The 15380-nt window shown below is 35.5% G+C and overlaps 1 protein-coding gene across 1 annotated transcript in view; it reads left to right on the top strand.

The window, feature by feature from the left end:
- The window catches only part of TC2N (tandem C2 domains, nuclear), a 30014-nt gene extending 21056 nt beyond the window's left edge, over nt 1-8958 (top strand). The window contains exons 9-11 of the mRNA XM_052659994.1: nt 3949-4063; nt 6259-6458; nt 8848-8958. Of these exons, the coding sequence (XP_052515954.1) occupies nt 3949-4063; nt 6259-6458; nt 8848-8958 (426 nt within the window). The remainder of the gene's footprint in view (nt 1-3948; nt 4064-6258; nt 6459-8847) is intronic.
- Nucleotides 8959-15380: the final 6422 nt, after the last annotated feature.

Raw genomic sequence — 15380 nt, 5'->3', positions numbered from 1 at the left:
GCCTGTCATATTTTTGGCATTGAACATTTGTATGTAGGTTGATAGGAAAGAATAAATCATGAATGAAAGCATGCTAAATTAGATTACTATTTTCTGTTAAAGTATAGCAAATTTGTTTTGTAACTGTGACAGGAGTTTATCACTTAACTAGATTAGTAGACAATAATTTGCAACCATATTTTACAGAAGGCACATATTACTATTTAAATGGATAATCGATAGATTAAACCTTTAAAGGCTGGTAGAGTATATCAGAAGATAACTCAGCAAATGTATTTTCTGGGGAATTGAGACATTATAATCTGAATCTGCCTTGGAGAATCAGAATGAATGATTATAGCACAGTTTCTACAATTACATTTTGCAAATCAGAGATCTTTTATAAACATTTTGTATGCCTTGTGCTAGGGATACAAAGATAGATGGCTTGAAGAAAGGGTTTTTGGGCTATCTTGGATCAGTGAATTTATATTACTGTTCATATTATTGATTAGAAGCAAGAATAATATGTTTTGTTTCATGTGTTGAAGAGGAAAATTGATATTCTAATTGTGACATTGAAAGAGACACACTTACCTATCCGTCCTTCACAGTGACATCATGAACAGCAGAACTTCCATATAGAGCTATTGATTTCTTCACCACGGAATTTTTGACCTTAACAAATAGTTGACAGCTCAAATTTCTGTGTTGAATAGTGTGCAAGAGACAAGGTTTCCCTGAAGAAATATTTAATATCTGACATTTGAAGAAACTTCGCATACGACTAACTTGGTCGTAAGTGATTTAATGCTCACAACGAACTTAATGAGCTTGCTGCTCTTGTTACCCTTATTGTGGAGACCAAAACCTTGAAGCATTTGCCTGAGTTTATATAGCCTTTTGTTGGGAAATAAGGATTTGAACGGAGGCATTCTGATTCCAGAGCCAGCTCTCTTAATTTTACCACATTGATGAGAAAAAAATCAATAAACAGTCTGTGGTAGAAATGAGTGTTATTTGAGCCAAACTGAGGACTATAGCCTGGAAGACAGCCTCTCAGATAACTGAGGAATTGCTCAGGAGAAGCATGGTTTTCAGCACTGTTTTAACATCTTATCAGAATATAGAATGTCAAACAAGTCAGGGATACATTCCTTCAGGGTTTGAAAAAAAAAAAAAAGAGCATGTGCACAGTAAGTCAGTATAGCCTTGGCTCCTGGGAAGGGAGTCTTATCATTGAAGAGGACCAGCAGTGGTGTCCCAGGAAAGGAGGCATTTAATCTTTATTTTTAACATGGCTATTCTTTACTTGTGATCAGTGTACCCTTTGCTTTAATAATTAAAGCAGATATACAATGTATACTTGATAGGCCACAAATGGGCTATTTTAATCAGTATAGAAGTCAAGTTAATTCATATATAAACTAGAATGACTTGCCTATATACCTCAATATGTGAAAATATCTTTCATCAACACTGCATTGTCCCCTTAAGAAGATATTCTCAAAAATCACCAGATAAGGGATTTCTCTAATTATGCTGAATTTTTCACTTTCAACAGTCATTCCAGGAAGGACAAAAAAGATTTTCTTTTCTTTTAAAAAATGATACATTATTCAGGAATGGAGATCATTAAAAATGCATTTAATATATAGTTACTAATTGATTAGAAATTTAAGCTTTTGGTTATTGTGAGGTTTAAAACCACTTTGAATAGTTTTTCATGATCTGCATTAATATCTTGGAGTATAAATTGAATTTGTGAAATAACCTTGGTAAGGAAGAAATGGTAAACCCACTGCTGAATGCTGCTCTGTTTTGTGAGAATGAACTCTACCAGTGTGTAACTCTAAGAGAAGTTTTGCCATCTTTCAGTATCTTCATCTGTTATTATTAAGGGTACAAACCATAATGAAAAAAATGAATGAAAAAGTGTTATCCTGGTTTCCTTTGTGTTTTGTAAACAATAAATAACTTTTAAATGGATGGCAGCATTTGTTCTTTTAATCAGCAAAGGTATTTTATTTATGGCTACTGAATTAGTCCAGCTAAAAAGATTAATCCATTCTTGAAGGTGAAGGTGAAGTCGCTCAGTCGTGTCCGACTCTCTGCGACCCCATGGACTGTAGCCTACCAGGCTTCTCCGTCCATGGGATTCTCCAGGCAAGAATACTGGAGTGGTTTACCATTTCCTTCTCCAGGAGATCTTCCCGACCCAGGGATCGAACCTGGGTCTCCCGCATTGGAGGCAGATGCTTTAACCTCATTCTTATTAAAAGCAAAAGCAATTTGCTTTTATTTATTAGAATTCAGCAATTGTTGCCAAATAGACAACTTTTATCATCATTTTAGATTTTTCAAGAAGGAGTGACCTCAACAGTTGACTTTAAACTTTTAAGTGATTCACTTTGTATCTTCTGATTTCTTAAGGCATGAGCAATTTTGGCCATTTTGACCATTACAGAATATCATGTTTAGAAACTATCCAAGATTCAGTCAATAGCATGTACATAAAAAGGTTCTTTTTTTTCTGATCCAAGTGTTAGTTACTGGGGAATACTGGGTAATTATCAAATATAAACCGCTTGATGAAGTATCAGTCAGCTATTCTGTAATTTTGTTGGAATCAACACTAGCCAAGACTTTTGTGTTTTATCTATGCTGACCCTAGTGACATCTGTTAACATTATGTTCTTTCTTTAATCTTATATTTACTCTTTTCAACATGTGAACAGTTATGTTTTTGTGTTGGCTGACTTTGTTTCTTCTATTTTTTACTCCATGCACGCTGGAATCCATGTAAATAAGTTCACTTGTGTAAGGCAGATTATGCACTTTCTTCTGCTCTTAGTCAGCAATACCGAAGAGCACATTTTAGCTTCTCCCCCTTTCTAAATTTCCTTCATTTTATTGTTTGCCTCAGATTTTATTTGACCTTTTCCTTATTATTTACTGGCTCATCACTTTCACTAGCTTCCTTCTTGCCCATTTTCGTCATCAGTTTACTTCCATTTAGCATAGTAATTCAACTTCTAATCAACAAATCTGTTCATTGTAGTAATCCTTTTTCTTTTGATTTTCGTAGCACTACCTCTGATTTCTACAACTGGAAAAACTAATGATGCGTTTCATATATAACATTTTTATCATATTTCATATATTCATATATCATATTATATTTCAGTCATTTGAAAAGATTATTCCAATGACTACATTTAAGTCTTTTGAAAATGTGCTCTTGTGGTGTTTATTTCTCTGATATTTTCTCTACTTAAACCGCTTAGGAATTTAATTTTTTTTTAATTTGCATGTCTTTGGTTTCCCTGATTTTGAAGGTTCAGTATATATGTGAAATTTACATTATCAGAATTTATGAAAGTCAGTAAGTACTTTATACTGACAGACTCCATGACATTTAGCCTTCTCTTTTAACACTTCCCTGGTGGCTCAGAGAAAGCATCTGCCTGGAATGCAGGAGACCCGGGTTCGATCCCTGGGTCGGGAAGATCCCCTGGAGAAGGAAATGGCAACCCACTCCAGTACTCTTGCCTGGAGAATCCCATGGTGGGTGGAGCCTGGTAGGCTGCAGTCCATGGGGTCACAAAGAGTCGGACATGACTGAGTGACTTCACTTTCACTTTCACTTTAACACTTAGCTTTGTATGACAGTAAACAGCATGTGTGTATGCTGAGTCATTTCAGTCGTTATCTAACTCTTTGGGACCTTATGGACTATAACCTGCCAGGCTCCCCTATCCAAGGGATTCTCCAGGCAAGAATACTGGAGTGGGTTGCTTTCCCTTCCTGCAGGGGATCTTCCAACCCAGGGATTGAACTAGATTGACAGGCAAATTCTTTACCACTAGCGCCACCTGGGAATGTCTAGCCTTAGCTCTTTGTTTTTGAATTTTGAAATATCCCCAAACTTTATTCTTAATTACCAAATAACGCTTTTTTAATATGCAGGTTTGCCATGCAGAACTTGAACTAGGGACTTGTTTTCAAGCAGTGAATAGCAGAATTCAGTTACAAATTCTTGAGGCACAGTACCTTCCAAGTTCATCAACACCCCTAACTTTGAGTAAGTATGTCAAAGTGGTTTAAAGTGAAATCTTCAGAAAATATTTATAACAGATAGATTTTTTTCTATATTTCTTACAGTGAAGATTATAATCTTAGTTATTTTTATTATTTAACTTATATACTTACCTTTCAACTTAAAATTACTTTATTGAATTTCAAATTTTAGCCATTGTGTTAATCCACTCCTCTCTTGATTCTTATCCAGTTGTGACCTTCTTGCATTTGATGCTATTCTTTATTTATCTCATTAGTTAATATAGGTTGAGTGTCCAGAGGACTGTCAGATATGTTTCACCAGCCTAGATGGTATATCCTCTCTCTAGGTCTATGCCCTTTTTTGGATACTCTGCTAACTCAAAACTTAATTTTAAAAAACTAACTCACACCTTGAAAATCTTGAAAAAACACAAACCTTAAAACACTTTCTTACCTTGTGCCTTTGAGTATATTCAGAGTTTCTGATATTTTGATTCTCTAGCCCTGGTTCACATGGCTGCTCCTAGAGTGGGAGGTTTGAGGTCATTCCTACCTAAAGGGCTAAGAGTGGTGGTAAAAGTGTTCCTTATTCCTACTAGAAGAAAAGACAATATCTGGAGGTAGGCAGAAGCAATGATGTCCACTGTAACTACAAAGATTGAAAATTAATACAATTGAGCATAATTCAAGAAACTAGGAAAACAACAGCAAACACAGAGGAAGGTAGAAATAGAAATTAAAGCTAAAGTTGGAGTCGATAAATATGGAGACAACAAAAACCCCACAAAATTAATAAAACCAAAAGATTGTTCTTTTGGAAAGAATATTAGAATAGACAAACCTATAGAAGGCTGGATCAAGCAAAAAATAAAAGAAAACATGAACAAGGAAGAGGATATAATTTTAAATTCATAAGAGATTCAAAAATAAGATAACACTATTTATAATGATACCAGTTCATTTGAATAGCTATATAAAATAAATAATTTTCTAAGAAAAAGAATGTTGAATTCACTCCAGAAGAGGGAAGAATCTGAATAGAACAATACTGTAACCATGTAAAAGCAGTTAAAGAACTGCCTCTAACAAAAGCAGAGACCAAGATGATTTTACTGGCAGATTCTACTAAACTTTCAAGGAACATATAATTCCTCTTCTATATAAGCTGTTCCACAGCATGAAAAAAAGATGGAAAAAGATGGTTTATGAGGTTAGCATATTCTTGATATCAAAACACAAAGGATAGCATACACAAAAAATAGCTATAGACTACCATTATTTATGTAGGTAAATGGAAAAATCATAAAAAATAAGTAAAGTCCAACTTGGCATTAAAAGAAAAAGTTAAATTACCAGGACCATATAAGGTTAAGTCTAGGAAACAAGGAAAAAACAGTGCAGTTTATTACATTAACATGTGTCTTCCTTTAATCAAAACAGCTAATGGTAATCGGGATTATCAGTGATCTCCATTTTATAAATATTGGTCAGCCTCAGTTCTCACTTTGTGACTGCCTCCTTTCTGGAAACTCTTCACTTTCTTGTTATCTGGCAGCCCCATCTCTGTACCATCACTTCTCAAGTTAGTCAGACTGCACTTTCTGCTTGAGCTGTAAGCACTGTATGTCAGACTGGGGGGCAGGCTTAGGTGAACGCTGTATAAACCCGAATTTTACTTAGTGTGCTTCCCATCTTTTAAGAGGTGACACCCCTCTAGTTTCTTTCTGTTTCTGGTCTGAACAGTTTTTTTTAATATTTCCCCAGTTTATAATCATCATCTATGAGAGGTTAGTTTGTATAAGCTATTTTACCATTACTGGAAGCTCTACATCTCACATTTACTTAAAGAATAGATTTTCTCTAGTGGGCAGGTGTTTAACTCTGAAGTCTCAAGCAAATAATTTTACTTATATAAATTGGTGAAATAATTCCTTCAGCTTTCCAAGGAGTTGGCACTTCTCTTTTGTACAATCCTTTTCAGTGTGTACTCCTTTACTTCTGATTGTTATTTATGCCTACAATTCCAGTCTTTAATGGCAGTAGAGGAAGATTAGATTCACTTAGGTGACAATAGTTATTTGTAAATTGCAATAGTGACTGTAAAGTTTACTAGAGAAGTTTTCTCTTATGGCAGTAACTCATCAGATCTTTAAAAGTATGAATTATATCTCTATATGACATTTAAAATTTTATTTATCAAAATTTCTTATTCTTTAGGTTTTTTTGTGAAAGTGGCAATGTTTAGCTCGGGAGAGTTGATTTATAAAAAGAAGACACGCTTACTGAAGGCCTCCAATGGAAGAGTAAAGTGGGGAGAGACTATGATTTTTCCACTTATACAGAGTGAAAAAGAAATTATTTTTCTCATTAAGCTTTATAGTCGAAGCTCTGTAGGAAGAAGACACTTTGTGGGACAGGTTAGTAGGCAGTTTTATCTCATATTCTTTCCTTGCACTTGTGTAGCATTTAAACAGTTGGTTAACAAAGGGAATACAGGTTAAAACTGAGGCTGAATAGAGTGGAATCAAAAGTTAAATTCAATGGAAAACTCAAAAAAAATTTACTGTAAAAACAGTTTGCAGGAAAAAAAATTCACTGCAAAAATCAAATATTGTCAGACTTTTGGCTTTAATACAAAAATAGTTTTAATTTCTGAGCAACCAGGATTTTTAAAATGAGTTTTTTTCCCTGAGTTTTTCAATACTTTCCTTGTGAAAGAGGAAGCTCTTAAGTATTTGAATCAGATTTCTTAAGGCTTGCTTTACTGTGGTATGTTCATTTTAATGTTTGTATGCTATTAGCTCCATTGTGGTAAATCCGAATTCCTAGAAAAGATTGACCACTGGAATTTAAATGTGAGTCAAACAATTGTAATTAAGGTAAAAAATAATATACATGATAGTATACATAACAGCAGGTAATATGTTATCTGTTCCCTCTGGCTCCTCTGGGAGCCTCAGGGAGCCACCCTGGTCAGGTAGCCACATGTGGAAACAAGATCTCCCACACATCTGTTAGCCAATTAGCAGCCACTTACAGTGGTTGCGATATTATTTAGTCAATATTGTTATCTGGACTAACCTATTTTAAAATTCTTAGCAATTTTTATAAGACTGCATAACACTTATTTACTTGCCAATCCTATGGAACTTGTTTCCTTTTGTAGTTCTTTTTTTCTCTTATTGGGTACATTGTATTAGCTGTATATTATTTTTTATCTTAATTACAATTGTTTGACTCACATTTAAATTCCAAAATCTGTATTTTTAGTTTTAAAAGCTTCTGTTTGACAGCAAGATGTTATTAGCACTTTACATGAATCTTCAAATTATATGTGAATTTTCAAAGATTGATATTAACTGACTTCATATATTCTACCTAAAATGTTTGTGAACAATATTACATTTTTGTTGTTCTTCATTTATTCTTATTTGGAAAAGAGTTTGAACTCAAGAATTAGTATAACTAGCATACTTTTCAGAGTCATGGGGCCCGTAAAGTTTTTCTGTATCATTAAGTCTCAACTACCATGTATGAAAGGAATAGGAGATTTACCTGACAAATAATTTTCAGAATAATGTTTTTGGTGATTCCATTTTCTCAGTTGAGATTGTAGTTAAGAATAACTCTGGAAAGGTTCCTGTTATCTGTTCCCTCTGGCTCCTCTGGGAGCCTCAGGGAGCCACCCTGGTCAGGTAGCCACATGTGGAAACAAGATCTCCCACTCATCTATTAGCCAAAGCACGTTCCTGTTATGTTTTATATACTGGGATTCTTTATATGATTTTATTTGAAGGAAAGTTCTTTAGACCAAGAAATTAAAAGAGAAAAGTTTGAAAAACAAACCTTTTGAAGTGACCTGCTTCAATTTATTTATTTAAAAGAATTAGAAACCGAGTTTCAAATAAGTTAACTCCAAAGTAACATCATTTGTTAGTGCTATAGCTGAGTTGAGAATTCAAGTTTGTTTCCTTGTTCACCTTGCCTCCATGATACATAACATATAATGTGATAACTTATATTTGCATAATGCTTTACAGTTTTCCCAAGTTCACTCACATATGTTATCTAAAGTTATGTAAGTGATAGGTTTATTAAAAGTTATGGATCAAGAATTATTTCATTTAGATTAGATTTATTAGCTTTCAATTAAAATTACAGTTTTCTTTAATATAAAGGTACTTAAAATACACATTCCTTACCGGTCAATTTGCAGCTTCCCAGGTGGCGCTAGTGGTGAAGAAACTGCCTGCCAGTGCAGGAGATGTCAGAGATGCAGGTTCAATCTCTGGGTCAGGAAGATCCCCTGGAGAAGGGCCTGGCAACCCACTCCAGTGTTCTTGCCTGGAGAATCCCATGGACAGAAGAGCCTGGTGGGCTACAATCCATAGGGTCGCAAAGAGTTGGATACAACTGAAGCGACTTAGCACACACCAATCAATTTAAATTATGATTAGTTTCAATTAGTATTTACAAAAATGTTTTTAAGTGGTTGGGATCAGTCTTAAGTTGAGCTTCTATGTTAATTGCCTAAGAAAGGATACTAAAAACTTTTTTGGAGGAAATGATTCTATATCTCACATTGAATTTTTAAATTGAATTGAGTGATATAAAATAGTCTTCAGTGACTAGGTTAAGTGTTTTAAAATTTAAGTTTCAAAGAGACAAACTTTTGGAAAAATGGAAATATGTTTAGTTGAAAATAGGTAACCCAAACTTCCAATTGTTTTTCATTAGAGTAATCAGTTGTATGAACTCAGTTACCATTATTGTGTTAAGTTAAATAACTGTACTATTCCTTTACAGATTTGGATAAGTGAAGACAGTAATAACACTGAAGCAGTGAGCCAGTGGAAAGAGACAGTTGCACATCCAGAAAAGGTTGTTATTAAGTGGCACAAATTAAATCCATCTTGAAGATGCCGCACATTAATTTGGTGACAAACTTGACATTCTTTTCAAGGACTTATGATTTTAATTTGCTACCAATTTAAAGAGACAAATCAGTACATTTATTTATGGAGGCCTTATTATAGTAATATAATGGATCTAATAGAAAATTAAACTTGGTAAAAAAGTGGGATAAATTATATCAGATACCCAAAGTAAAGGAAATGTTTTAGACAGTAGGGCAACTAAATAAATTATAAAGTCAGTAGGAATATCAGTCATAGATAGTTAACTGCTGTATAATGGTTATGAGTATTTTAAAGCTTTACATAGATATTAAAAATCCAGTATATCAAGTCTCTGTTAGTACAAGTGGACATATAGAAGACTGCCACTGTTTCAGTGCTAGTCATTATTGATTATATCTTAACTCTACTGTTATAACTCCTTGCTACATATTTTCCCTCAGAAAGCAAAAATGATTGAACCACTTCAACTCTTCTTATTTGGGGAAAGTTTGTGGCCTATGTTTATTATTATTTACCCATAAGTTGTCACATTGCCACTTTATAAGCTATTTATCTCTAAGAAATCTCAGACATAGAAAACTACATTTTGGCAAGAATAGAATAAATGAAAACACCAGAAGGTTGAAGTTTAATTGGAAATTCAGTGTACACACATTTTTCTGTAAGGTTATCATATATAGCCCATCCTAATTAGCAGAATTAATTGACCTTAAATAACAAATTCAATATTTTATGATAATCACTTGTTTTTAGTTTTTAAATATAAATTACTTGTTCTATAATCCACAACAGTAGAATATTTTCCTATGATTTAAAACTGACCATACATGATAACATTATGTAGCAAATACATATTTTCTGTTATAGTTTTTCTCCAGTACTCACTACAACTCAATATGTAGGGATAATTTCAGTTTAGTTGGTCAGACAAGCTGTGATCAGAAAAACACAGTCATTTGGAGAAATCGGTAACACCATTCCTGATCTTGGAAAATATGACTTTATTTTTGCTAATCTAAGTGATTAATTGGATTAATTTTGATTAATTAGATTAATTTGATTAATTAATTTAGATTAATTTTGTCTAAGTGATTCATCTTCCATTTTTTTCTCTCCTACCTTGTCCCACACATGCCAACAGATAAATAGTGATATTTTAAGTCAGAGGTATACTTTGCTGTAACTTAAGCATGCCCTTTTTTTTTTCTGATTCTTGTTCTGTGTATCTCATTCAGTTCAGTTCAGTTCAGATCAGTCGCTCAGTCGTGTTCAACTCTTTGTGACCCCTTGGACTGCAGCACGCCAGGCCTCCCTGTCCATCACCAACTTCTGGAGTTTACCCAAACTCATGTCCATTGAGTCAGTGATGCCATGCACTCATCTCATCCTCTGTCGTCCCCTTCTCCTTCTGCCTTCAATCTTTCCCAGCATCAATTAAGATTTCCCCAATAAACACTAATTCCCCTTTTCCTGAGTACCACCTCCTCAAGCTACCAAACATGCATAGTTGACACACCCTTTGCTTCTGCTTCTAGAGTTATGGTATACTGGAGGTGTTGACAGGTACTCTCTGACACTCTGCATTTTGAAATTGTTTTTTTTAGATTTGTGAAAAATGGCATAGTGGTGAGTACTCATGGACTTTCAAGAGAAATCACCTTGAGTGGAGGTGTTTTGAGTCTTTGAGACAGATGGCAGTCATTTAAAACAATTTTAAAAAATAGACTTTATTTTTTAGAGCAGTTTTAAATTCACAGCAAAATTGAGAGGAAGGTACAGAGAGTTCTCATATACCCTCTACCCCCACATTTAGACAGCTTTCCTTGCTATCAACACCTTGCACTGTAGTGGTATATTTGTTAAAATAACTGAACCTTCATTGACATATCATCACCCAAAGTCCATAGTTTATATTAGGGTTCAGTCTTTATGTTGTACATTCTATGAGTTTGACAAATGCACAAATGACATGTATCCACCACTCTAATTTCACACCGAATAGTGTCACTGCCCTAAAAATTCTCTGCAAATACAACCATTTGAATAGTTAAGAAAGAAGTAAATATATCATTGTCTTTTAGATAAGTAACAGACTTTATTGTTTTTAAAAAATCTAGAATTTTATTTTAGCAATTTTTTTGTGTTCTAGTAATGCTTTCAATTTCTAAATCTATTACAAGTAGTCATGTATTTAATGAAACTTCTAATTATTTTATTTAATTTTCAATATTTTAAATATGTGTGTAGTGTATAATTTGAAGGAAAGATATAACTTCTTGGTTTCTTGTGTGTCTTAGAATCCTAGGTAAATAAAAAAATTAAAAGAAAATCTTTTTATTTTAAGGACTTCAGTTAGAGAAGTGTTTGACGCAACTAAGATCCCAAATATTTTAATTAGTGTTTACTTAAGCCTTTTTCAAATAAAGTAGTACTGAATAGGAGATGTTCTTACTGTTTCCTTGAAGCTTTACCTGGAAATAGAAAAAGAAACACACTGTTGTATTAATAGCTACTCATGAGAAAAAACATTAGAAACTGGTAATAAAAAAATACTATGCAAAAAATCACTTCTCTTTGTACTTGGCATTTTTTTACCTTTACCCACTTATAAATGAGAGAAAACGAAAATGATGCTGGGCAACCAGAGAAAAGCAGGGAGGGTTCACATTGATAGCTAACAGCTTGTACAGTGCTAATCTCTAACAGTGTATTTATTCATTAAGTTTTCAGATTAATACAATTAAATAGCTGTAGTCCGTATCAAAATATAACTTCATTGTTTGGCTTTTGTTTGGTTTTCTATGATTATTTTTTAGCAGAACTAGAGAGCTTACCACTGAAGTATATCAATTCAGAGGGAACCAGTGGGATTTTAAACGTAAGTTATGTAGTCATGGTCTGAAAATAACCTAAACTGATCTTTTGTTTGAATACAGTTATGTGAATTTCTCTGATACTAATGTACAAAAGCTATATTTCCCAACAAAAATTTCTACTGTTTGTTTAATCAAATAATGGTTTGTTTATGAAGGATTTCAGAAATTTACAATAAATATCAACTTTTTATATTATGGCAGTGATGGATATTTCAAAAATATATATTTACTTTTGGTATTTGGTAGGTTGTATTGAGGGAAGTTCCAGATAAAAGTCTGTATTTACATTAGTTGTGAGAATGTTTACATTTGGCCCTTGAACAATACAGGGATTAAAGGTATCCCAATGCAGTTGAAAATCTGAGTATAACTTTACATTTGTCCCTCTGCGGTTCTGAATTCACAGGTTCAACTAACCTTACATTATGTTATACTGTGCATGTGTGTTGAGTCGTTTCAGTTGTGTCCGACTCTTTGTGACCCTAAGGACTGTAGTCCACCAGGCTTCTGTGTCCTTGGGATTCTCCAGGCAAGAATACTGGAGTGGGTTGCCACGCCCTCCTCCAGGGGATCTTCCTGACCCAGGGATCGAGCCTGGTCTCAGGTTCTTTACCACTAGCACCACCTCGGAAGCCCAGTTATCTAGTTAGTAAATATCAAAACTGGGACTTAGGTTCAGGAAAACCCCAGCAGTGTCAACTCCAGGGGGAGAGAATTCATCTCAGATTTAGTCTAAGGAAACTGAACAATGTTTATCTTTTTAAAAATTTGATGGATTATCATTTTGGATATGGACAGTGGATACAGGGAGTCAAGAGATGCTGTCTTCATTTGGAACCTGGCCACATCTCTGCCTGCCTTGGCACTTCTGTCCAGGAAAGGTACAAAATACTATGATGAGAGGTTGTGCATCTCAGAAAGGTCCATGCTCAGATTACTCAAGCCCAGCCTCAGTGGACCTGGTAAGCTCTGAGCCTGCCCACTAGTCTGGGGCAGAACTTGTCTGCCTCATGTACTTACTGGAAAAAATCCGCATATAAGTGGACTTGTGCAGTTCAAACCTGTGTTGTTCAAGAGTCAGTTGTATTAGGGTTCCAGAGAAATGGAATCAGTAGGAGATAGATAAGAAGGGAGGGAGATACAAGTTTTCTTTTAATTATGAGGAATTCACCTATGTTTATGGAAACTGAGAAATCCTACAATCTGCCCCAAGCTGCAGACCCAGGAAAACCAATGGTCTAATTCAGTCTTGAGTCCAAAAGCTTGAGAACCAGAGGCACCAATAGTATAAATCCCAGCCTGAAGTCAAGAGAAGATAAGAATAGCTCAGTGAGGCAAAAAAAAAAAAAAAAAAAAGGCAGATTCATCTTTCCTCTGCCTTTTGTTCTTTTCAGGTACTCAACAGATTAAAAGATGCCCGCCCACACTGATACAAGTACTAATCTCATCCAGAAATACCCTCACAGATACACCCAGAAATGATATTTAATCTGGGCACCCTGGCCAGTCAAGCTGACACATAAAATTAACCATGGCAGGTACCTACTAGTGTTCTTTTAGTGCATTAGTTATAATTCTTGTTCAAAAATAAATATCAAATGCTTGAACTTTTGTCTGAAACATCAAGAAAATAATTATGAAATGGATATATATGAAGTACCTGTCCATTTTGAAGTACAGATTTAAGATTTAAAAAGGTGTTAAAGAGTGTTGACCTTAAATAAATACACTGTGCTGACTGAAAACAAAAAAAACCACACAGCCTGAAAGTTGAGAATTTTGTTTTATTTAGCAGTTTTCCAAGGACTTCAAGCCTAGAAGATAACCTCTCAGATCACTCTGCCCTGAAAAGGTAAGGGAAGAGCCAGGATATATAGGGGTTCTTACAACAAAGGTAGTGGGAACATCAAAAGATGAATTAAAACTGGATATCTTAAGGAATTTAGCACTTTTCTATGTATGGGAAGATGCAAGAGCCAGGGCTCATTGAAAATCATTTCTTTGATGTGCTCCTTAGCTATCGAGAGCCAGTGTCCTGGCTTTCCCATCCTGAGTTCCCTCAGGGTGCACCATTGTAGGTGGTTGCAGCCACTGAGGGCTTGCTTGCCAGCAGGGGCAGCCCCATTTGTCTCCATCCTGAGTTCCCTCAGGGTTCACTGTCAGGAGAGCTTGATGGCAGCATCCTTGGTTTACCGATATGACAGGCAACATTTTTTATTCAAAACTGTCAGATATTTCTCTAGAAAAGATGGATTTATTGGGGAACAGCAGAAGGTTGCAATTTGTAGCCAGCTACCATGGAGAGTCAAGTCTAAGTCCCACCTGCCACTGAAGGGAAACGCTTTATGTTATAGAGAGGAAAAGGAAGTTGAGAGGGCTGCAGTAAACAGAGTCATGGCTTTTCATTGGTTGAGTTCTTGCCAGGGAAGAAGAGGAATCTCTGCTTACTGTTGGGCTTTGGTCACACTGCAGGGCATGGGAGCTCCCGCTTCTGGTCTCCCAATTCTATCTTATTGAGGTTTCTGTTTGTTTATTTACAAGAGTTAATGTAGCCTGTAGTAGTTAATCCAATACTTTGGCCACCTCATGCGAAGAGTTGACTCATTGGAAAAGACCCTGATGCTGGGAGGGATAGGGGGCAGGAGAAGGGGACGACAGAGGATGAGATGGCTGGATGGCATCACTGACTCGATGGACATGAGTTTGAGTAAACTCTGGGAGTTGGTGATGGACAGGGAGGCCTGGCATGCTGTGATTCATGGGGTCGCAAAGAGTCGGACACGACTGAGCGACTGAACCGAACTGAACTGAATGTAGCCTTGGGCTTTCCAGGTGATGCAGTGGTAAAGAATCTGCCTGCCAATGCAGGAGACACACGCAAGAGACATGGGTTTGATCCCTGGGTTGGGAAGATCCCTTGGAGAGGGAAATGGCAACCCACTCCAGTATTCTTGCCTGGGAAATCCCATGGACAGAGCAGCCTGGTGGGCTACAGTCCAGGGGATCACAGAGTCAGACACAGCTGAGCACACACATATACACACACACAAAATGTAGCCCTATGAAATTTTGTTACTGTCTAGTTGCTAAGCCCTGTATAAAATTAGATTATATCTGAAGATGAATGCTGCCTACATTTACAGTGATTTTCTAGTGGAAAAAATTTTAATTTAAGGTTTATGGATTTCTTAACTTTCATACATAAAAGTCTGATATCTAAAATAATGACATTTTATTAAAACTGATAACTAACTTCAATTATATAACTATATTAAAACATAGGACTCTGATAATAGCAGTGAAAGAAAGTAAAAGTGAAGTCGCTCAGTCGTGTCCAACTCTCTGCGACCCCATGGACTGTAGCCTACCAGGCTCCTCAGTCCATGGAATTTTCCAGACAAGAGTACTTTAGTGGGTTTCCATTTCCTTCTTCAGGGGATCTTCCCAACCCAGGGATTGAACCCAGGTCTCCCACATTGCAGGCAGACACTTTACTGTCTGAGCCATCAGGGAAGCAGTAATAGCAGTAGATGTCTAGAAAGAA

The sequence above is a fragment of the Budorcas taxicolor genome, chromosome 21 (assembly GCF_023091745.1).
Source record: "Budorcas taxicolor isolate Tak-1 chromosome 21, Takin1.1, whole genome shotgun sequence".
NCBI lineage: Eukaryota > Metazoa > Chordata > Mammalia > Artiodactyla > Bovidae > Budorcas > Budorcas taxicolor.
The sequence above is the reverse complement of the archived record's forward strand: the minus strand, read 5'-3'. Positions and strand labels throughout refer to the sequence as shown.